This window comes from Biomphalaria glabrata, chromosome 14 (genome assembly GCF_947242115.1).
Source record: "Biomphalaria glabrata chromosome 14, xgBioGlab47.1, whole genome shotgun sequence".
NCBI classification, from domain to species: Eukaryota; Metazoa; Mollusca; class Gastropoda; family Planorbidae; genus Biomphalaria; species Biomphalaria glabrata.
In genome coordinates, this window is record NC_074724.1 from 9588215 (window position 1) to 9613313 (window position 25099).

At 34.6% G+C, this 25099-nt stretch overlaps 1 protein-coding gene across 2 annotated transcripts; it reads left to right on the top strand.

Annotated features, from left to right (window-relative positions):
- LOC106075794 (uncharacterized) lies at window positions 1-24616 on the top strand. Of its 2 annotated transcripts, none has more exons than XM_056011307.1 (6): window positions 1-73; window positions 3205-3268; window positions 3404-3736; window positions 5470-5538; window positions 10439-10567; window positions 20410-24616. In XM_056011307.1, exons 2-6 carry the CDS (start codon window positions 3217-3219, stop codon window positions 20472-20474), a joined length of 648 nt encoding a protein of 215 aa, XP_055867282.1. In that variant the 5' UTR covers window positions 1-73; window positions 3205-3216; the 3' UTR covers window positions 20475-24616. The 2 variants fall into 2 exon arrangements, with proteins under 2 accessions (XP_055867282.1, XP_055867281.1); XM_056011306.1 differs by lacking the exon at window positions 1-73 and adding an exon at window positions 1008-1104.
- Window positions 24617-25099: the final 483 nt, after the last annotated feature.

Sequence of the window (25099 nt, forward strand, 5' to 3'; positions counted from 1 at the left end):
CTTTATTGTATCGGGTATTTCCCTTATCATTTGGTAATCATTTGAATAATCATAAAATCGACGCTTATGGAATGTAAGTGAAAAGATTTATATTTATTTCAACATTACATTTTAAATTATACCCTACATCAGTTTAACAGGAAATAAATAATTGTGTTTATTTACTAGGACTTCCTCAGAGTCTTACTACTAACTATACCAGTCCTTTGCTACTTAACCCAAATGTGAACCAACTACAGCCTTCCCCGCTTCGCTCCAGGTCCCTTCTACAACCTTCAGGCAGCACAAAAGCTGGCTTCTTAGTTTCCAAACATTCAGACTCTTCACAATCCCTTCGGCTCAGCGTTTTGATGATCAAACGATGTCCTTAATAGAAATCGCAACCGTTTGACCAATCTTGATAAAACTAGGTAAAAATGTTCCTTGGGTACTATCTAAAATCATAACGTATGTAATATATCTTCAAAACAGATACAAACAATATTTTTAAATTTATGATTTCCTGCACTCACTTTAATTATAACAAAATTATTTGCTTTACTTGCTTAAAATACAAAATATTAGTGACTGTATCAGTGATGCGCAATTTAAGACCGGCGGGCAGCGGGTATTATCTGGCTAGTATATGGCTAGTATCTATCTATCTATGTGTATATATATATATATATATATATATATATATATATATATATATATATATATATATATATATATATATATATATATATATATATATGTGTGTGTGTGTGTGTATATATATGGTTATCGGTCTTTTTATCCCAGTCACTTCATCCCCGGTCATTTCATCTCCAATTAAATATTATATTATATGTACTTGTTGTGGGGGGGGGGGGATTTAAAATTCCTCCCAACCCTTTCCACGTAAAAAAAATATCCCTGCCACGCCTATTTGTTTTTGTAAGACATGAAAAAAACACACACACGCACACATAATGTTAATACTAGCCAATCGTTTTTGTCATATCGGATTTTCCCTATTTTATTTGGTTATAAGTAGTAGTAATCGCTTAATGAAACAATAAAGAAATAGACTTTAGTTCAGATGTAGGAAATGAAACTAAATGTTGACACAAGATTAAGAATGTAAGTTAAAATATTTCTACTCTTGTACATGTAATTTTATAACGCTTATTATGAAGTCCGTAGATTTCATTTTGTAAAAATTTAATTACATGTCTATGAAAACACCATCCTTTATCAATATTTTGTCATTTAATGTTAATTTTATTCATCGTAAAATAAATGTTTGTGACTCCTCAACTCAAGAAAACATTAAGAAATTGGAACAGACACAAAAAAGAGCAGTGAGATTCATAACAAACGAATATTCACATTTAAGTAGAGTAACACCTTTAGTAAAATCACTAAATTTAGAAAGCCTTCAGGATAGAAGACATTAAAATTAAAGTAGCAATTATACATAAAACACTGAAATACAAAAAAACAATTTTATAAAATACTAAGAAAGACAAAAAGAAAAAGATAGAGGCACATTCCTCGTCCCATATGCTAGGACAAATCTGTACAAATACTCCTTCTTCCCTAGCGCTATTAGAGCATGGAATGGGTTGCCTGAGCTAGCCAGGAAAACCAGTGACTTGGTAAAATTTAGGTCATTGGTTAATATGCTTGGCTAAATGCATGACGCGTAGGACGTAATCATCTTCTTTTTTTTTATGTAACGTCTGTAAAATAAGAGGACAGGATGTTCATCATATGATATACAATTTGTGGGCTGGATTGTATCGAAATGCTCGTGCCGATTTTAGCACCCAGTCGGCCCTTGACTTTAAGCGTAGGAAGCGTGGTCAAGAGTCTTTTTACGTTTGAACACTGCTGTTGCGAAACGATTTTAATGTGTGTGTATGTCGTGGAGCATTAGTGTTACTCTTAAGTTACGCCCCTGTTCTGTACCTGTCCAGCGGTTGAATGGGGGTAAAAAGAGGTCAGGAATACAGTAGGACTATGAGCGGCTAGGCCTGTTGGTGTATGCTTTTGAGGAGAATATAGTAACTAAAAGACTGCAGATTAATATAAAATAAAGCTATTTGAGTTTGTTACTTTGTTTAGGTGTTTTGTGATTCATTACAATTAGGAAGTCATCACACTTGGCTACATATGAAGGGGGCTCAAGTTTTGACACCCAACTCGAGCAGAGTTGGGTTTACTGAGGCCTAAAGGCAGCACGGAAAAAAGGTGTCTATATGAGTGCAAAGTAAACTTAGTGAGAAAAAATACGAATTTTGACTTAATGCAATTTTGGATTACAATAATTTCTTGTTATTGGATAATAACTTTTTTTTCCCGAAATTATTGTTTTAAGTTATTAAACACATAAGTTAGTAAGACATACGAGTTAGTAAACACACAAGTTAGTAAACTCTTAAATCATTAAAAATATAAGTTAGTAAATACATAAGTAAGTAAGTACAATGTAATAAAAACTGAATTAAACGCACAATAATAACATAGAAAGAGAATTGGGTTTTTTAATTAATAGTAATAGTAATTCCATCAAACCTGTTACTATCATTAGATATACCAGCATGATGTACATTTAAAAAGCTATATTTTTCCTCTTATATAAACAAATCATGAAATTAAACTTCAGGCAATGTGTGTCTGTATTAGACGTTGAAAAATATGCTTGTCGCAACTGGGTTTGCGTAATCATGAAAAAAGCACTTATTCTACATATTTGGAATCCAAAAATTAATCATTACTGTCTGCGTTTAAACATATAATTATTCCCCATAATAAATAAATTTACCTGCCTTGCTCCTTCCTTTGTCAGGTTATTGTATACACCTTATCTGGACGACGCACAGCCAATAACAGTGCAATAATAGTTTTGAAGACATGGTTTTTATTATTTAATAATTACTATTTAGATACTATTTATATTTTTATTATCTTTTATATTAGATAATAATCATGATATCCTAATATTTCGAATCGTATATAATACACTTTATAAAAATATTTAATATAAAATAAATAAAATCATATAAAATATAAACTAGTACGTTTATTTAATAAAAAGACCAAAAAAAAAGAATTAGCATAGAAGATTTAAAACTAATAAATGTGTTTAATATTATATACGTTTTTTCCTTTTAAAATTTATGATAAATGTTTCTTTTATTAAAATTTAAAAAAATGTATACACATATTTATTATCAGATGTAAAACAAAATGCCTTTCAAGCGAAAAGCTATTATACTTCTAGTGATTGTATTGTTCAAAGGTATGTTTTGAATTTTAGTCGAATTTTATTAATGGTATAATATTAAAGAGTAACAGTGTGTTTGTAATTCAAGATATTTTGTCTTTGAAAATGTCTTTGTACAAGATTCTTATAGTCCTGTACTTCACACTTCAGAATCAGATGGCTATTGCCCTACTGCTAAAGAGGGTGAGACAGTAACTTTTCAGGGAACATTTACACATACCTTTGAAGATCCCGTTGAAATAATATGGTCAAAAGAAGGAATAGTTCCTACCTACTCAAAGTGCAATCATCTCATTGTGTGCCGAGATTCAGAGAACAAGACACAAACATCCTTGGTATTAAAAGGCAACAACGTCTACAAGTTTTCCTTTCAAATCAAGAATGTAACAAAGAACGATTTCGGCTTGTGGAAACTGATGTACAGTGGGGTTTTGGTTTTAGAACATGGTGAACCATTGTACACTTGTAATCTTGAACCGACAAGTAAGTCTTTTTAAAATATATTTATCTTACGAATAGATTTAAAGATATTTATCTGAAGAATATATTTAAATACATTGATTAAAAGGAATATAATAATAAGTACATTATGTTAATATACTTTTATATACATTTTACAACGATATAACCATATACCTATATATGTATATATTTATAATATAATATATATCTACAATATAAAGCAGATAGTAAGGCGTACGTATGAATGTCTGGGTGTATGTCCTGCATCAAAACCGTTTGACCAATCTTGATAAAACTTGGCATAAATGTTCCTATGGTACTAACTGGAACCGTAACGTATGTATAGTAGCCATAAAACAAAATAAAGACCCTAAAAAAATAAAAGTTGACAAAGTCTGTTAGTTCTATTATTTCATCTAGACCATGTTTACATGAGACAAGATCGAAAGGATGTAGATCTAAATCTAGTTTTAAAAACGACACTTTGCACAGATAGTTTTTGCTTTGACACATTAAAATACATGATATAGTCTATAGATCTCATTATTTAATCAAAATAACCTTCACATTTTTGTTTCAAAAGCATTTTTACATAAATTCGTTCCTTATTTCTTCGAATGTAGACGTCCTGACGTACTTTTTAATCCCTTTCATTTAACAAATAGGAAAACCCGTTTTATTGTATATCCTATTCATCTCGAGCTTCTTTCGTTTTTTATAGATATGATTGTAGCGGCTTAACGGGTAAACCCATTTATATATTTATTTGTATAAGCAGCACCTTTTGCGACGGTACCCACCTGTACGAGGTACAAACCATTTTTCTTGCATATATTTATTATGAATGAAATAAATTATTAATTTCTTAGTATATATATATATATATAAAGAGAGTGAGAAAGAGAGATAGAGAGATATAGAATAGATAGATATATTGTTTTATCTTACTGTATAAATAATCTATGATTGTTCGGTTTAAAAAAAAATTAGACAGTGCAGATTATTTCCTTTATTTCATTTTATTACCTTGCCATAGCACGGTTACCGGGATGACGGTTGCAGGGGCTCTCATTCACTGTGTGGCCCGGAACTTCTTGCTCACTTGCTCACATCTCGGATCTTTAATGGGTCCGGTTTGTTGATACCTTCTAGTGCAGCTTCTTTGTATATGGCCAAGTTTACCACAATTCCAACATTGTACATGGGTCCTAGATTGACCTTATCAGTGTTGTTAATCGTTCCTCCAGTGCCTCTGTCACCCTCCTTACAAGTTGTGCGAATTCTTCCTTTTTGAACTCTACTGGATTCGCTGTACCCTGTGGAAATCTGAACTGACTCGTTGATCGAGAAGTTGTGACTGACTCGACTCTGATACCTTCGCTATTAATATAGAGTCCATAATGGCCTTCTAGAACCGAATCGAACACTTCAAGACCCTTTTGGGTTGTCAGCCGACTATATTTGATGTGACTAGCCTTTAAATGTTTCTTGAAACTTCCCAAGACATCGCAGTTGACCGGCTCGTCACTGTTGACCGCTCATCTAGCGCTCGTCTCGGGCGATTTGCGTCAGCTAACTACAGTTACTACACACACACACACACACACACTCTTATCCCCATCTGTGTAACCAACAGGGTTTTAATAATATATATTTTAATATTTGAATTTTTAAAATTCACACCACTTTTAATTGTCTACTTATAATACAAATATATTTATTTTCAATAATTTATTAAATGTTTAATATTATAGTAATGATGACAAACAAAACTGAGCAAAATAAATTCGCTTTAAGCAGCACGAGTGAGGTCACTACATTTGGTAAGTACTGCGAAAGTTTCTTTTTTTTTCCTTACGTGCACAAATTATATCACAATAGTGTACATTTTTATCACATATTTATAAATTATCACTTGGCTTATGTGAACGCTGTTATTTATTGAAAGTACTTTTCATCTACTTCAATTTCTTTTTATCGACTCTAAGCTAAAATAGAAAGAAAGGAAAGAAGCACATTCATCTTTTAAAACAGACAAAAAATATTTATACATTTTTAAATTACAAAATGTAATTTAGAAATAAATAACATACTCATACACTCCTTTCCTTATAATGAATCTATTTTGCTTAGATGTAAGCTAAAAACTCAGCATTAAAATTACTACTGTGATTACGACAACTATCCATTACAACCGCGGGCCACATGTAGCCCGTCGAATCGTTTTAAGCTGCCCGCCGACACCTTCAAATATTAGGTTTGCCACATATTAGATATTAAAAAATACATACATATTATAAAAATAATTTTAAAATTTATTTAAATTTTTAAAACTTCCGATACTTATGATGAAGAGGCTTAAAAACACAGTTTCTACACATGTCATTCTAGGAAACCCAGAGGAAAAGAAGATTATTTAGAAACATTCATTCGAAGAATCAAACATAGATCATTTTTTATCATTCTATGAAGAACTGTGTTGAAAGTCTTGTGCCATCATAATTCAAGATGGCAAGTGTAAAACTGAGAGTGCCCATGCTTTGACTGAGAAAACCTTCGGTTTGATAATAAAATTAAACAACAATAACCAAGCTCTAAACTACCTCTACATGGAAATGTTCCTACGAAATTTCATTGATAATCCAACATGGTATTGACCCAATCATCTTAGGGATCAAACTTATCATAGCTAGTAGTTTTAACCAAAAACTGTTCCGAGAAGTACTTGAAGATTCGGAAACTGAACATTCAGATGTTGGGCTAGGTATTAAGAAGAGTATGATATCTTTTATCTGTTATCTTCCTTGAAGGACATTGGCTGTGACTTTGTTACTAATAATTGAAATTACGAGTGAAAGACAGAAATCACGTTTGCTGTTGAATTTACATTGCAATGTTTTATTTGCACAAGATATGTATGTGCATGTTAAATCTTTTCAAACAGAGCTTTCCCATTTTTCCTGGCAGGCAAGTAAAAACAGGTTTTATCATTTCCTTTGTTAAAGAGTGTAACTATTTCTAGTGAAATGAATGAAAAGGACCAAAACAAAAAAAAAAACCTAGATTCCTTGATATTTTTTTTTAAAAGACATTTCAAGACAAGAACTTCAAACTAGATTTTGATACCTTCAGTTCATCCTTTAGCATACAAGCGGAGATATTGCCAAATAAATTATGACCTGAAAGAGAAGTTCAAATCAGTTCTTCCACGGTATTTGTTTGGTTTTGCCAGAAGCTGCATTTCAACACTTAAAAACTTTGGTAATGAACATTCCCATTATTCTGGTCCAAATACATACGTGAATAAGTAGCCTATATTGTCTGTGTAGGATACTAACTGAAAGTAATTTGAAAGCATTCACGAAGATAATAACCAGAAAGATTGTTTCACAGTTCAGGAAAATTTTGCACGCGTTTACACAGTTAAATACTTTACATTTAATACAACTGTACATTTGTGGTGAAATAAAATTGAAAACGCTATTGCAAAGTTAATAAAATATTTGTAAAATTAGTGTAATAAATATCTAATTCTTGTTGTAATTTTTAATTAGGTCTGTAAAATTATGTTGTTCTCCTGGCAATAAAATCATAAAAAGGAGACAATCTGATATAAACTTTTCGAATGTAAATTATGAGTCAATCTGGTGTGAATGTATATTGTGGTTTTCTATAGTTATAATATTTTGTTTGGTGTAATGTACAAATTGTAAGACACATTTCCTGATGAATAATACAGATTATTATTATTATTACCATTTTTATTATCACTATTTGAAAAATGAAATATAAATGTGTAGTTCAGTAAAACTGTGAATTAAATGACATTTCAAATAGTTAGCTATCTTACTTATTAAAGTTGTAAAAACGCACACACACATACGCACTCACGCGCATGCACACACACATACACACACACGCAAACACACACACACACACAAAGACATATATATATATATATATATATATATATATATATATATATATATATATATATATATATATATATATATATATATATATATATATATATATATATATATGTATATATATATGCGTGGCCCCCCGTTTCCAATTTCTGGTTACTGCGACTCTTGATAGGAAAAGGTTGCCCTTCCCTAATCTATTGGAATTTTTTTCATGCTCAACACGCGGCCATTATATCCTGACCAACACATCAGTGCATTTTTTTTTCAATTAGGTAGGTTTTTTTAATGTTTTTTCTTTACTTATGATAGAATAGCTATTACAGTTTTAGTTTAAACATGTGAGATTTTTCTTTAACAGAAAAATATTAACAAAGCTTAATTGTTTTTATTTACAACAGGAAAGAAATTTTGAAACGTTCTGATTAAAAATATATAATAATGAAAGAACAGCTTTAAAGAGTAGAAAATAGTGGCAGATAGGAAGAAAAAGAAATAAGAGACACAAGTGAAAAAAGCATTATACATTTAAGTAAAGATATAAAGCATATACATTCATATAAAATTATAATTAAGCAAGTCCATATAGACTTTCTTTTTTGAACGGCTCCCAAAAGACGCTATTACGTCTTGTGTGATCTGTCTGTCCGTCCTAACGTCCGTCCGTCCGTCCATTCGTTCCGTTTAGATTTCAGAAATTAGAAGAGAAAATGATAATCGGACATCGTAATACATTAGATTTATGGGGGAGGGTTACACCCTGAGCTAACGCACTAGATGCCACTGATATTGCATAAGCAGGTTTCCAGGCTGTTCTAGGAATACAGTTCACGCTACTCTACTTAGTCTAGAAGAGATAGTAGAATCTTATCAATGACGACCTGTTGCATTGTTTATTTTTATGTTAAAAATAACTCAAATTATTTATTAAATTTTATTGCTTTAAACGATCAAACAAAACTATGGGTTGAATATTCCTGGTCCTTTGGTGAATTTGATAGTGGCCGCCTCTCATGTTGTGTAATAACACAAATTTGTAATTTTGTTTAATAATGAGCTTAAAAGCTTCTGAATTCAAATTTGTTCAACTTTAAAATCTAAATATTTTTTTTTATATATTTATTATTATTTTTTTTTAAAGATTTATTTATAAAAATATTTCAGATCAGATTTTGCGCGTCAATGTTGTAACGTCAACTCAACATGATTGAATTAGTACTATGGGTGTGTAAAGAAAAAAACAACCTGATTATCTTCTTCTATTTTGTAAATTGCATCGTGACACAATCAAAATACATTTTACGTTCTTTCTTTCCATTTTAAAAGCTAAATACTGATTGTTAATTGTGTGTCTTTATGGTTATTGAGAAATGTAATTACATTTTTGTTTAAGCACGTAGACGCATTCATAAATGGTTCGTCCTATACAAAATAAATATCTCTAAACGAATTAACTGTTATAGATCAATGTGTGAACTTAATTGCCTCTATGTAAAAACGATATGCACCGAGATTAGATTAGCGCATTTTTGGTTTCGTCACAACTTTGTTATTTTCATAAGAGTGTATCGAACAATATAAGTTTGTATGAGTAAGGCATATATTTATTGCGAAAGAACGTGGTGGTTGAGTGCTTAAGCACTTGGCTTCCAATCCTGAGGTCCTGGGCTCAAATCTCAGTGAAGACTGGAATTTTGAATTTTGGAATTTCAGGGCGTCCGTTGTCTACCCAAAAGGGGACCATACTTTAGTTAGAGAAAGTAAATGCAGTTGGCCACATCCCACTCTTTTCGTTAACTGTGGACCATAGAAACTGATGACCTTAACATCATCTGTTATATAGATCGAAACCTAACAGGTTATCTTTTGAAGCAGAAATTAAGTATAGCATAATTTGAGCCGTAACTTGTTTGACGGAGTTTAAATTGCAAGACCAATAATAATAATAATAACCATGAATTAGTCATAACAGAAGTTTCACATTTTCTTTAATTCCCAATTCCGTTCTATCATGAGCCAGAGATATATTGCTGACAAAACGATAAAAGGAGCTAAAAGCAACGGGTTCATCAACAGCTTTCTCTTCAAATTTGTTTGGTATCTGAAGAAGTTCACCATCTGTCTGAGAGGAAGTTTCACTGATTTGTTTCTTAAACACTGCTCTTCTTCAAAATGATGTCTCAACTAAAACAGAGGTTCTCAAACTTTTATGACCTGGGGATCCCTTAATATAGTCAAAACTTTCCCACATAACTCTAAAGTATAAAACCTACATAAATGCATAATATATAAATTACAAAAGTAGAAAAACAAATAGTTGAAGGAGTGTTTTTTTGAATTTATAACTATAAAAACACAATGACTTCTTTAAGTTTGATGATACTTTCTGAGCTTAATTATGTCTTGCTCGGTATGTCTAAGTGATAACAAATCTAGACGAGCAGAAATTTCAAGTCGGGAGTTCGCGGACCACAGTTTGAGAACCACTGGACTAGGACTAGTATAAAAATACAATATGTTACAACAAAAATATTTGAAGTCTCTATTTCCTGTAATCTTCTATAGAGTCTTCATGGCTACTGGCTAATATACCATAAATAGTTATGTCTGCCTTTCATTAAACTAGATTACAGTATTAACTTCCTCATTAAATGATGAGTTCATTTCTAATATATTGTACAATAAATCATAAAAAATCTTATCCTTAAGTCAGTGTATGTATGTGATGTGAAGTTTATTCGCATTGAAAAATAAACAAAATATGCTAATTTTTAAATATGTTTTTATTTTTTGAAAGAATCAACTACAAAAGCGAAAGAAAGTGGTGTAACGCTCGTTCACTACACGCATGAAAAAAATTGGCTTTCCAATTTTGCAGGTCCACTTGGTGGCGCCTTTAGTGTCATAGTAATCATACTAATTGCTGGTAAGTATACTTTTTTTCGTTATACATTATAACACACACGCACACACAAACAAATGATATATATGAAGCCCCTCCGCCGAGCACTATTTCTGGTATTGAAAGCCAACAAAATGCATATTCTGAGGTATCTACAATGTATTATCTTGCTATTAAAAAGTTTTATTTCAAAAACGTAATGTGCTATTTTTACTGACTTAGACCCTCTCGCGCCGTTCGGCGCATTTTCCTGCAAGCTGTTTCCGCTACTCTTATTTTGCGTAATTCATTGTGTCGGAGAACCTGTCCCGCAAAACCTCATGCGACGCTCTGTCACAACCGTACGGGTTCGACTCCCACTTCGGCATATGATTTCTTTGATTTAGACCCGATCTCTATGACTGACTCCTGAAATATGTCTTAGCCATCTTTGTTGAGCCACATTTATTGTTTTTCAATTTCGGCAGAAGACTATTCACACTTTATTAATGGAGCCCAAGCCACTGGTAGAAATTTGTAACCTTTCTTGACTACGCTCTTGGAATTACATGCCTGTATTTCGTTTTAGATTTTATATCGAAAAGGAAAGTTTTTTCGTCAAAATCATCGGTTGAGAGGTTTTAATTCAAAATACCATTTAGCTACGATCATAGAATTTGGTGACTGTAGTTTGCTTTAAAATAATATTGAAGAGAGAGGTTTTCAACTCTAACGCTCTGTAGGGGGATTTTAAACTCAAAACCATCTGGAGGGGTTTTAAACTTTAAAGAAAAAGCCATCTGGAGGAGGGGGGATTTAAACTCAAAACCCCCTTTGGCTACGCTCATAGCATTTTGAGTGCGTAATTTGCTTTTTTTTTAAATATTGAAAAGGTAGTTTTCAGCTTCATTAGAGCTGAGTGGACTCAGAGACGCCCAAAGATTCCAAAGTTGAAAATCCCAGTCTTCACCAGGATTTGAACCCGGACCCCCAGTTCGGAAGCCAAGCGCTTTACCGCTCAGCCAACGCGCCTCCCTTGGCCTAAATGATGTCTTATAATTGATCCAATTGTTTTGAAAAGGCTCAATCTCTAATTCGAATCCTCAATATTGTAATTAAAAAATTCCGCAATTAAAAATGAAGTTTATAAAATTACTATTCATTTTAAATTAGGTCTAAATTATAATGCATACTAATAAGCTTTTTCTCTTTAAAAAGCTGCTTGCAAAACTGATTTTAAAAATTAGATTTTTCGCTTTCAGAAAAAAAAAAAGTAGCCGTTGCATCAGAACTTTGAATGGTCTAAAATATTGTGATGTCGGATTTTCAAGATCTTTTCTAGTTTACGAGATCTAAACGGGACGGACGGACAGACGGACAGACGGTCAGACGGACAGACGGACAGACATTTTGCACAAAACTAATAGCGTCTTTTCCCCTTTCGGGGACAGCTAAATTACTACAAAAATTACACAATTAAATTTCTATGAGCGTAGTCAAGCCAAAAGGGGTTTTGAATTTTTTTTATAAAGCTAAAAACCCATCTAAATGGTTTTGTGTTTTAAATCCTATAGAGTTTTAAGGTTGAAAACCTCTCTTTTCAATAATATTACATAGCAAATGGATGGTCTCCTGGTCGTGCGGTTTGCACGCTGGACTGTTGTTCAGATTTATCGATGGTCCAAGGTTCCTTCCCTGCCCGCTTCTATCCTCCGTTGTCCTGCGGGAGGTTTGGACTAGGAAGTAATTATCTTTAACTCTGAAAGAACATCCGAAATATGTAAAAAAAAAAATAAAACAAACAAATTACTGTCATAGCGTAGCTAAGGGGTTTTTAAATTAGTTAAAAAAAATCCAGAGATTTGATATGATTTTGACCAAACAAATTTCCTTTTATATATATACATATATATAGCGCTCCCTTAGACCCCCTTGCTTGCAATTTTCTCAGGAAAATATATATTGGCCGGGGGGGGGGGTCGGGAAGGTAGAAAATTCTTCTCCCAAACCTCCCCCCCCCACGAACATATATGTATATATATATCATCATCTGTACATGCAGACCTTTCTGGTGCACATGCCACCAACACGATTTCTTCAGGCATCTTAGTTCTGGGCAAATCTCTTCAACTATTCCCATGTCTATATATTTCCACATATCAACCACGCATATAAATAAATATATTATGTTATCTTAACTTAACTTATTAGAGCACTTTTTGTGATTTAGTCTTAACATATAGAATAACAAGATTACAAAGAGAGCCAACTCAGAGACAGCCCCAATCAAATTCACCAATGGACGAGAAATATATTTAAGCCATATTCTTGTTTTTATCGATTATACATATTTTAAAAATGTTGCGTTATTTTTCATATATAAACAAACAGTGCAACACGTCGTCTTTGATAAGAATCTTTTAACTCTTTTGAAATAAGTAGAGAGGCATTAAGTGATCACCTAAGATCAGCATGGAAACCTTCCGATACAGTGTCGCACCTATTGCGGTAGCTCAGGGTGTCACCCCTCCCCCTCGACTTTCTTGAAATATATTCCAATAAATTCTATTGTTATTTTTATTTTTATTTTTGTTTTGTTAAACCAATACAGTGAGCTGATAACCTACTTTTATTGATTTTTACTCAAATGTAAAATCCCAATGTTTATTACATTTATTAAAATGTTATTGTAAATTTTACAACAATTATTTCATTAATATTATAAACAGACTTAACATCATATGAAAAAGTTTCTTTTGTTATACATTAAATGGTATGAGGCGCGGTGGCTGAGCGGTATAGCGCTTGGCTTCTGAACCGGGGACCGGTGTTCGAATCCTGGTGAAGACTGGGATTTTTTATTTCGGGATCATCGGGCGCCTCTGAGTCCACCCAGCTCTAATGGGTACCTGACATTAGTTAGGGAAAAGTAAAGACGGTTGGTCGTTGTGCTGGCCACATGACACCCTTGTTAACCGTAGGACACAGAAACAGATGACCTTTACATCATCTGCCCTATAGACAACAAGGTCTGAAAGGGGAACTTTACTTTACTTTTAAATGGTATGACTACCATCTAGATGTGACAAGGGAAATTTGGGCATATTTCTAGAAATAATAATTATCTTTTTCCATGTGTCTTCTTTTACTGAGTTATAATTTTTCCAAATTGGTTATCACCCCCAAAATGGTGTCGACCGGTGCGGACCGAACCCCTGGCACCCACTCCTCTAGTGACGCCAATGCTTTAAGATATTTCTTCAGATTTTATTATTATCTTTTTCAGTGTGTCTGCTTTTGCCAAGATATATTTTTTTAACTTATTTGCCACCTCCAGAATTGTGTGGACTGTTGGGGACCGCATCCTCAACCCCCCACCCAATGACGCCTTTGCTCCAAGATACCTACTTCTTCCCAACAATTATAATTAATATATTAGAGTCGACGTAGTAAGAAATAAAAAAAAAACTATCCTGCAAAACTTAACTGGTTTCCAACGCATAATACATTAATACCCACTAGTATGCCTACTAATCCTGATCATAATCGCTCTATTTACTTAAAAGGTCTAGACTAGATCCAGAATATTGAAAATATAGCGTAGAGAGCTCCCCCAGCGCGAGGCGAAAGCTTCTTTCACCAGGTGAATCAATTACGGCTGATACATAATGCCGCGCGTAAGATTGGCGTTTTCCATATTGAATGACACCCCAAAATGACAATTTTTGTCTATATATTTCCGTATATTTTAAGGGCTTTTTTGTATATTTTGCAATTTCGGGAGATTTCCAGGAGCTCCTGGTAAATCGACAGGAGGGCGATGGAAATCTCTTTTAAGTTATACAATGGTTTAATTTAATAATGTATACACCTTGAATTAGAGCGGATTCATATGAAAGTGTGGGTTCTATGAACCTATATATATATAATTCTCTTCTTCGCTCAAGATTTTTTACGAGAAGAAGAAGTAAAGGAAATATCACTCTTTTATTTCTGCGGATAGAGTTATCCCACAATCTTTGCGAGCCTTGCGTGTAGCGAAGTCTTACAGTGTATCATAAAAATTTTATTTCCTACATAGATAACGCTCAATAGCAACAATTATTAAATGTTTCAATCTACCTACGAGAATTATTGAACTAAAGTAATTCTTTATTAGTTTGAGGCGCGAGAAGCTTCTTTTACCAGATTACACAATTACGGCTTATGCAAAATGCCATTTTTAGCGGCCTCCGAAAGGGGAAAAGACGTTATTTGTTTTGTGCAAAATGTCTGTCCGTCTGTCCGTCTGTCCGTCTGTCCCGTTTATATCTCGTAAACTAGAAAAGATATTGAAAATTCGACATCACAATATTTTAGACCATTCAAAGTTCTGATGCAACGGCTACTTTTTTTTTATGAAAGCGAAAAATCTAATTTTTAAAATCAGTTTTTTAAAGAGAAAAAGCTAATTAGTATGCATTATAAGTTAGACCTAAATTAAAACGAATAGTAATCTTGTGAACTTCATTTTTGTGAATTTTTTCCTTATTGCATACCATCTGAATCGGTGGCCCCGGGTTTAAATCCTGGTTAAGACTGGGATTTTCAACTTCGGAATCCTTGGGCGCCTCTGAGTCCACCCAGCTCCAATGGGTACCTGATATTAGTTGGGGAAAAGTAAAGGCGGTTGGTCGTTGTGCTGGCTACATAACACCCTCGTTAACCGTAGGCCACAAAAACAGATGAACTTTACATCATCTGTCCTATAGACCACAAGGTCTAAATGGGGAACTAGTTAGGCCAGGTTCACATCTAACTTTGCATTAACTTGCAGCTATCCTTTGATCTGCTGTACCGTTGGGGCACTACACAAGATCTGTCAACCTTTTTTCTCCATTCTTATCTCTCATTTGTCTTTGATTTATTTTCATTTGCAAGTTCTTTCTGAAAATATTGAAGCCTGCCTGGGTGGACCACTTCGGGGGCCGATTTTGAGTTTGTGTTTCCACACAAACTGTCTCTTGTAATCTTGTTTGACTATATATTTCATGAGATTTGTATTTGTTTTTAAAAAGATTTTTCATAATGTCCGGTGTTTTCCATGACTTTTTCATATATTTTGCTATTTCAAAACTCCTACAAAATCAGGCCGCAGCGAGAAATCTGTTATAAGTTATAAAATGGTTTAATTTAATAATTTATACATAGAAACAGTGCGGGTCCTATAAAAGTGTGGGGCCTTTTGCGGTCGTATAGGTTGCTGTGGCCTATGGCCGTCTCTGCAAAATAGCGGCGTATGGTACACCGCCGGTCGACTAGTGAATTCTCTTCTTCCCTTAACAGTTTAAACCAGAAGTAAAGGAAAGATCACTTTCCTATTTTTGCGGATAGTTTACGAAAAAACAAGAGTAGTATTGACACTACGGATGACTGGCTGCGCGCTTGACTGTCGTTTAAATGTATCAAACTCTGCCCGATCCCATCCCCCTTTGTCCAGCCGGAGGTGTGGACTAGGAACTAATCTAAGTAATCTAATATAAATATAAATATATATAAATCTATATAATCTATCCATATAAATCTAAATAGCAAGGCCGGACATTGTGAGGCCCTATTCGAAACGGATTTCGCGGGGCCAAGTTTGGGTAGGTAAGCGGATAAAAAGTGAAAATTAAGAGTTTGTATTAAAAAATAAATTCGTCTATGCATTTTATTCATTCTTTACTATGTACAGAATAAGTTTACGAGCCTTGCGTATAGCAAAGTCATACAGTATATCATAATATTTCTGTTTCCTACATAGAATTACCAAATGTTTCAATCTATCTTTGAGAATTGTTGACCTAGTGGTAAATCGACAAGAAGAAGCGGGAAATCTGTTTAAAGTTAAAAATGGTTTCATTTAATGATTTATACACCTTGAACTAGCGTGGGTCCTATGAAAGTTCGAATCCTTTGAAAGTGGGGGCCCACTGCGGTCGCATAGGTTGCATTGGCCTAAGACCGGCTTTGCAAAATAGAGGCGTATGCTACGCCGCCGGTCGACTAGTTTATTATAAAGCCTATCACAGCTCACTCTGTCAGTCTGTTATTTCTCCGACACCCAATCTCGGATCAATATAAAATTTCTTCACAATATTTTTCTGTTACCTAACAACACGGAATCAATAAAAAGCATTAACCGATTAGTTAATTATATATTGGTTATTTATTATTTTGTTTGGTATTTAAAACAATAGAAAGAAATCGTATTTGACTGAAATTGTGGTATAAACTGAAGTAGTCTCCTTTATAGGTAACCGCACTAGAAGGTTGATTAGCGCGTCAGCAAGAGTAGGCCTAACCACAAGTTCGAATTCATGTCATTTTTTTTTTTTAATACTTTTAAAAAATTATTTACTGTAAAATCAACACAGATACACTTTTGTTTCTTCCCCATCCCCCTTCCATTTTCCCAACTGATCCAGGCAAGTGATAGGATCATAGCGTCTTGAGAAAGTTAAAAGGATGAAATTAAGCTTAACGAAAACAGTTGCTAAAAATATAATTAATCGCACAGATTTATTGCTGTTCGTCTAGATATGTTACAAACTTAATTACAGGTGTGACAGGTGGGGAAATGTGATGTGTGTTTGGCGCGTTTATTGTCTAGGGGATGATTATTTTTAAAGCTATCACACACCAACCTATCAGCATATGAATCGGGAACAGGCACGCAACGAGACAAGCAATGAAAGATAGATACAAAAGTTAAAATAAAAGAATATTTATTTACATAAATATACATATAAGAATAAAAAGGGGAAGGGTTTGCATCTATCTCTAAATAATACTAGGTTTAATCATCACTCTTGCACTGAATAAGAGAAAATGTCACTTTGTCCTCTGACTTAGCTGGTTGTCCTGTTGATGTCGCAGCTGGCTGTGTCCTGGCTTGAGGTTGTGCAGTTGGAGGTGGCGCTCTAGCGGATAGAGGGACGCCGATGATATAGTTCTTGTGGAGTCTCAATCCCAAGTTCTAATATCTGTAGTGGGCACAGTAGGGCGGGTGGCCGGCTACCGTGAGCACAAGGTTACTGCGGGCAGAGCAGATCTGCCGTGGGCAGCGTAGTTGACAGGATATGTCCAGTGAATTGCAGAGGGTTGGCGTAGCTATGACGTCTCACACAGATCTGGATCTATAGGGACGTCGCACCTAATAGCTTGACAGGTGGGCCGTCGAATAGGCGGGCAATGCCGATAGCGCCAAGTGGTAGAGTTGAGTAGATCTCAGTAGGCAAGTGCAGTGCTGAATAGCACTAAGCACATAAATAGGCAGGTAAATAGATCGTTGATCCAATAATTAAATAGGCGGACACCTGAGGGAGGCTGCGGATAAATAAACACAAGTTAGGACATGTCTCTCATGCATCTTATCGATGCCCTCGACTGAGGTGCATTCGTCAGATTGGTAAAATTGCTTTAGAGCACAATGGGGAGATGATGACAAATGGGAATTGGAAAAAACAGATGGCAGATAATAGCAATATCAAAATGTACATAAAAGGGAAAGTAATAATACAGAATGTACCTAGAAGGGGAAATAATAATCTCAAATAAACAACACAGGTGGATAGAGAAAGAAAAAGGGGGGGGGGGGTTGAATTGGGCGGTGGTCAGCGACCCTGACGGTATGTTTACATATGACCGTCGATCGAGAACAATGGAGCGCGCTTGAATGGAGAGGGTGTCCGTTCAAGCGGCGCAACTCTCGTTAGAGTGAAATGGCTACAGGGGAGATAATTCAATACATGGGAGATAACTCATATCTCCTCTCTAGACGCAGTGTTAGTGCGCTAGTAAGATTATCAAGGCGGCCAGCCGAGATAAAGGAAATAAAATAAGATGTACAAATATATACATGGTTGCATCAACGATCAATTAAGCAGCGTGGCATTAATAGATTAATGCAATTCATAAATACATACATAGGACATGTTTATGTTCTCTACTTACGCCAGTGAGAAATACACAATGCACTAATTAAATATAAATGAAATAAGCAAAATACACATAATAATATCCAGTGGAAATAGCACAAAAGTAATTAAGATGGAACTTGTGATTAAGTTCGGCTTACCACCAGGTATTCCTCTAGGAGTAAAATAGTATGAAGTAGTCCAGACTCGATAGCTCAGCTCGAATGAGAAATGAAAGAGAGTCTGGCCTGATTTAATTCACTTTATATAAAGGCCTGGAGAATGTGGGCGGAAACAGGAAATGTCCTAGGCTTAGAATTATCTTACACGTGGATGAAGTCCGACAAGAGTCGCACCTTGGAGTATCACGCGGTGTGTTGACCCGAGTAATCTCTTAGATCAAAGAGAGACTTAGGAGAAAAGGGGGGAGGGGAGGAGTGACTTGCCTTCCACACAAGGTGGTGTCCACTGCGGCTGTCAGACATCCTGCCGATAAGATCAAAGAGTCCGTGTGTATCTTTGCCCCGGTCAAGGGAAGACAAATCGAAAGACGCGGCCTAGCTATCTTCAATGTGGTCAATTAAGTCTAGCCTGGAGGGGAAAAGGTGGTGCGTGTGTAGAATTTGGGGGTAGGATGGGGAAATAATTAAAATAAAATAAATAAATAAGGAAAAATAATAATTAATGCTGTGATAAATTTGAGTGACTCTGACAGCGAGTTTTTGACTTGTCACAACAGGTCTGATCCAAAGTATTCGATACAATTGCATTTCATATATGCTTTTTAAAAAATCATTTCTTGTTTCTAATATTTGCCTAAAAAGGTTAAAAAGCATTTTAGTTACTGCTTCTGTTTGATTAAAACAAAATCTTTTAATTAACTCTAATGCTATTTTTAAAATAGTTTTTTTTAAATAAGTTGACTGCGTGATAGCTTTTTACTTCTTTTACACATAGCTATTACATTTTTAGTCTGTGTAACGTGTTTGCCATGAATACATTATATAATTGTTGTATTTTTATTAATATTATTTCGCATCTATTGTATATCTAAGGCTTGACTTCAAGTTCGAAAATTAATGAGGAGTGCAATATTTCACAGCTTCAACCTACATATATTGCAATGTCCAGCAAAGACGTGACCATCGTTCGCTGGTGGTTGATTTATATTCTCTTTGACTGTCTTCTGCTCTCGTCAGTGGATTTTCTTTTTATTTCAAATTTGTAATCCGCTGCCTTTGTAATTGTTCTCCAGCTGTCTTGTTCTAAAGCGTCCTCCAGACATGTGCTCTCTTCTTTGTCAGTTAAAGCAAGATTGTGCCGACCCCGATATTTAAAATTAAATTATAGCTTTTAGAAAGTGCTACTTTTATGCTTATAGCATGATCAGAGCACTATGGTCCAATCTCATTTGTGGACCAGTGTAGGTAGGGGGAATCTTAAAGAAGGTTTTTGTGTGCTGCTTTTCAGCGCTCAGTAAACACTGAGTTTAAGCCAAGTTAAAGCGTACTTAGCCTCTAGACCACGCACATCAATTCCGTGGGGCACCTCTGTTACGCCTCTGTCAGCTCACCAAAAAGGACATACTTTGGAATACGTTCGGACCTCATAACAGTCGGACCATAATCAGTCCTTCAATGATTTCAATTCGCTAGAACTACAAATATATATTGTAAATGGTCGGAAGAAAATAATACAGCTAATGCAAATTGGTAGGTTATAAATATATATGTTTATGTCTATTGCGGCTAAGAAGGCTGATGCTTAGTATTCATTCAGAACGTTACTTTAAGTCCGTTATCACTACGTGTAAAGTTTTTCTTCTTCTTTTTTATGGAGCTACTCCAATTATTTCCATTTTCTTAGATTACATATATTACCATAAATTTGTATGTTATCCATAGAGCACGCTATACATAACTGCATCATTCCTTTTTTTTTAAATAGGTGTCTATTTAAAGGGGAGAAAGAGAGAGAAAAAAGTCGAAGAAAAATTTGAACAGTTATTGTAAAACTAACTACAAGAAAACATTTATAAAGATACAACACGATTTGAATGATATTAAGACATTTTGTTTATTTTATTATATTAATGTCTTACGATCTGAAAGTAAATGTAATTTTAATGATAAAGTAATTAATTTAACTATTTAAGATTTTCAATTGAAACTATGTATATTGTTGTATATTAAATTCTCCATTTTCTGCTACGCCTAGTCATAAATACCTAGAGCCGTTATAAATATATGTATTTATAATTTTTAAAGTAATATTTTAATTTTCTTAATCCTCAGTACTCTCTTTAGTTTTGTTGCGTTATAAAAGTGTGTAAACTTTTTTTTAAATATTGTTTTAGTTAGGTTTCTATGACATAACTTTAATATGCTTACCATATATTTTATTTAGTGAATATATAAATTTGTGGAAAAGAAAAGCAAAAAAAAATATGTTTTTTTTTTTTTTCATCAACAATGGGCTTAAGAACCAGCCTTATAATAAGATTTCAAACATTTCACATACATTTTGATATTGGAAGACGTAATGCAGTGAGAGCTTAAATATATATATATATATACAAACACACACATATATATATATACGCATATATATCACATATATATATACACAATATATATATATATATATATATATATATATATATATATATATATATATATATATTGTTGTAACTCTAGGGTAGGCACTCAACGAAAGACAGGTCGGCAACAGTAAACGATGTATTTATTTAGTATAACTAGTATAAGCATCAACAAATAGTAATAGTTACTAGTTACAACAATATATATATATATACTTTTTATGCTGGGATGTTCATCTCATCGATTCAAATGTCCCGCCAAGTTAAAAATTTTGAGAGGCATTTTCCCAAGTAAAATCAGTTGGGACATTTTTTGATATACTTTGATTTACTATAATAATGGCGATCTTTAGAAATATATTGTTAACGTAATATATTAGTTATTTACGTATTTATATTATTTTGATTATAAGAGCTGCACTCTTAAACTGGGCACATAGAATGTGCGTACTTAACAAACTGGACTTAATGAAAACTTACTGGACATAGAAGATGCCAGAAAATCCGCAATAATAAATGATAAACTGTCCAGGCTCAAATTGGAAATTGCTGCCCTCCAGAAAACTCGTTTAGCTGACTCTGGTTCAATCAAAGAAAAATACTACACCTTTTTCTATGGTAACCTTTCGTCTGCTCTCAGGGAGATCCAAAATATGGAACAGGTTATCATCGTTGGCGACCTCAATTCACGCGTTGGATCTGACAACTCTGCTTGGGACTGCTGTATTTGGTGTCGGAAAAGTAAATGAAAATGGACAAAGGCTCCTCGAGGTTTTCTCACTACACCCCCTCTGTATCACTAATACCTATTTCAAGACTTAACTACAGCACATGGTATCTTGGCTGCATCGTTGCTCCAAACATTAACACCAACTAGACCTAATCATTGTACGACAAAAGTGCTTAAAATTTGTCATCTTATCAGGTCCTATCACAGTTCAGACTGTAACACAGATCACTCCTTGGTATGTTGTAAGATCAATCTTCTCCACGAAAAATCAGCCATACCAAGCAGATTTGAAGACCCAAATCGAATGTAAGCAAGATGTGCCACCCTGATCTTCAGATACAGTATACGGAATCTTTTGTACGCCAGTATGAAAATTTCTCTGGAAATACAGCAACAGAAAAATGGAAACACCTCAAGTCCACCATACAAAAGACTTCCCTGGACATCTTTGGAAGAAAAATTACAAAACGAAATGATTGGTTTGACTCTAAATTAGCTATTTTAGAACCTTTCTTCAGAGAAAAGAGAGATGCACTCGATACATACAAGGCGAAACCTACCCAACGCAACCTGCTAAATATGAAAGAGGCTAGAGCCACTGTGCAAAGGACAGTGAGGATCTGTGCCAATGAATACTGGGTAGAGCTCAGTGAGAATATTTATCTCGCAGCTCAAGTGGGCAGCATAAGAGGTATGTATAAAGAAATAAAAAAGGCTCTCGGACCCTCACAATTCAGCACCTCTTAAATCAACCACTGAGGAAATTATCACAGACAAGTTGAACATTACTTTAAACTTAAGCTTAGTCTCTGCCTCAGCCCTTAAGGCTATCATACAATTATACACAATGAACGAACTAGACGAAATACCCACCCTGTTAGAGCTCAACAAAGCCATATATAACACGGCAACCCGTAAAGCACCCGGATGCGATGGTATCCCTCCAGATCTTCTAAAACAATTCAAAAGTACACTAATCCAACCTCTACACGGACAGCTTTGCAAATGTTGGCAAGAAGGTGCTGTGTCACGTGACCTGCGGGATACTAAAGTCGTTACACTTTATAAAAACAAAGACTCGACTGCAACAATTACAGGGAAATCCCCGTCCTAAGTATTGTGGCAAAGTCTTTGTTCCAGTAATGCTTTCCAGGCTACAAAACTCGCTGATTGGGTCTATCCAGAATCACAATGCGGCTTTCGCTTATGAAGCTTGACAATTGACATGATTTTCTCCATCCGACAACTTCAGGAAAAGTGCAGAGAACGAAGAATGCCTTTGCATATTGCGTTCATTGACCTGACAAAGGCCTTTGATCTAGTCAGCAGAGACGAGGTCTTTTTTAAATTTAAAACAGATAATAGGCACAAGCTACTAAATGTAATCGTATCTTTCCACCAAAATATGATGGGAACAGTGCAAGTAAACGGTGCCTGCTTTTGAAAGTTTCAGTATAAACAGCTGAATTAAACAAGGAATACTATTGTCACTGCTAATCCACAACGCATTGGAGGACAAATCCACCGAAGGCATCTATCTCCATTCCAGATTTGATGGCAAACTCCTAAATATTGCCAGCACTGAGGGCCAAAACTAAAATCACAACCTCCCTCGTAAGAGATATGTTATTCGCAGATGATGCAGCGGTAATGGCACACTCACAAGTGGAATTTTAGTCACTAATGTCCCTCTTCTCTCAGGTCTGTAATGAATATGGCTTAATTATTAGCACAAAGAAAACAAATGTTATGGGACAACCTGCTACAGCACCACCCCACATCGTCATAAACGATAACAAGCTGAATGTCGTAAATTAATTTTGCTATCTGGAATCCACAACTTAAGATGCTTTGCTCTAGAAGAGTAGATTTAAAAAAACGCATAGGGAAGGCTGCCTAAACCTTCGCTAGACTCATGTCAAGAGTTTGGGAAAACCAGAAGCTCACTACGGTGACCAAAATGGCAGTCTACAAGAGTACACTAATGTATGGCAGTGAATCATGGACCACCTAAGAAAAGCAAGAGAGAAAGCTAAACTCATTCCATTTGCGATGTCTCTGTATCATCATGAAAATCACTTGGAAAGAAAAAGTGTGCAATACTGATATCATTGCGCGAACAGATATTCCCAGCATACCTTAGACAACGCCGCCTGCGCTGGCTTGGACATGTTCGCTGGATGGTGGACAATTGCATCCCGAAAGTCATCCTTTACGGACAACTTGCGACTTGCTCAACAAAAACTGGTCGCCCCCTCATCCGTTACATAGATGTAATAAAAAGAGTCCACAAATCAGCGAACATCAATACTGACCATTGGGAAGACATAGCTCTAGACCGCACCAGATGTAGAGAGACTGACTAAAATGCAATGGACATCGAAAGAACATGGTCCTTAACTCTGGAAGAAAAACGTACAATGCAAAATCGGCAAGCTCCTCTACTACCGAAACAAGAGCCATCTTAACCTACGATATTTGTGTACGGGAATGTCTGTCCAAAATAGGGTTCCACTGCCACATGAAAAATTGTTCGAGATGAACCATAGTCTTTCTACTACTGAAGGAGGCCAACAACATTATATAAATTCATTACAAATTGTAATTATTTTGTTTCTAAGATTTCTTTGTTTCCAATGTTACTTAAAGACTGTTTAAAATAGGGAAACAAAATTAAAATAAATCACTCACTGAAGTATATAAAGTTTACAAAATATGTAATAAATAGCTAAGTTTAATTAATTGAATGTTACCAAAAAATATTTTTACATGAGCTTTGCAAAAAAAAAATGTATTGTGTATTAAAGTATAGATGCAAACAGGTAGCTCGGAAGACTTTACAATTATTTCAGTTTCTTTGATACATAAAAGTATGTCATCTAATTATAGAAAAGTGTCTATTACTACATAGATTCATAATGCTGTTTAAAAAAAAAAAAAGATTCTAAAGTTTACAATTGAATTTCAGAACGATCACATTTTTTAAAACTTATTGTTAACTCATTTTGCTCAAACCATTAGGCACGCCAGGGGCGTAACTAGGCTTTTGGGGGCCCGGGGGGATTGACCTCTTTGGGGGCCCCTTGCATTTTGACATTCGACATATGACATGAGATAATGTACGCAAATATATATAAGTCCAAAATCAAATTGGTTCAGTATATCAGTAAACTTAAAAAAATAATCATGAAGACTCTTTTAATGAATATTGCCGTTGTTTATTAGTTAAATTAAGCACAAGTGACAACTCTCAATTGATATCGCTTCACGTCGTGCATTCTGTGCAGCAAAGAAATCTATAACAACAT

Bases quoted from the DNA above. Each gene is read 5' to 3' on its own strand.
- LOC106075794 (XM_056011307.1), top strand. From the start codon at position 3,217: ATGCCTTTCAAGCGAAAAGCTATTATACTTCTAGTGATTGTATTGTTC. The intron at 3,269-3,403 runs GTATGTTTTGAA...TTCACACTTCAG, and splicing joins AGTGATTGTATTGTTCAAAG to AATCAGATGGCTATTGCCCT. The intron at 5,539-10,438 runs GTAAGTACTGCG...ATTTTTTGAAAG, and splicing joins GAGTGAGGTCACTACATTTG to AATCAACTACAAAAGCGAAA.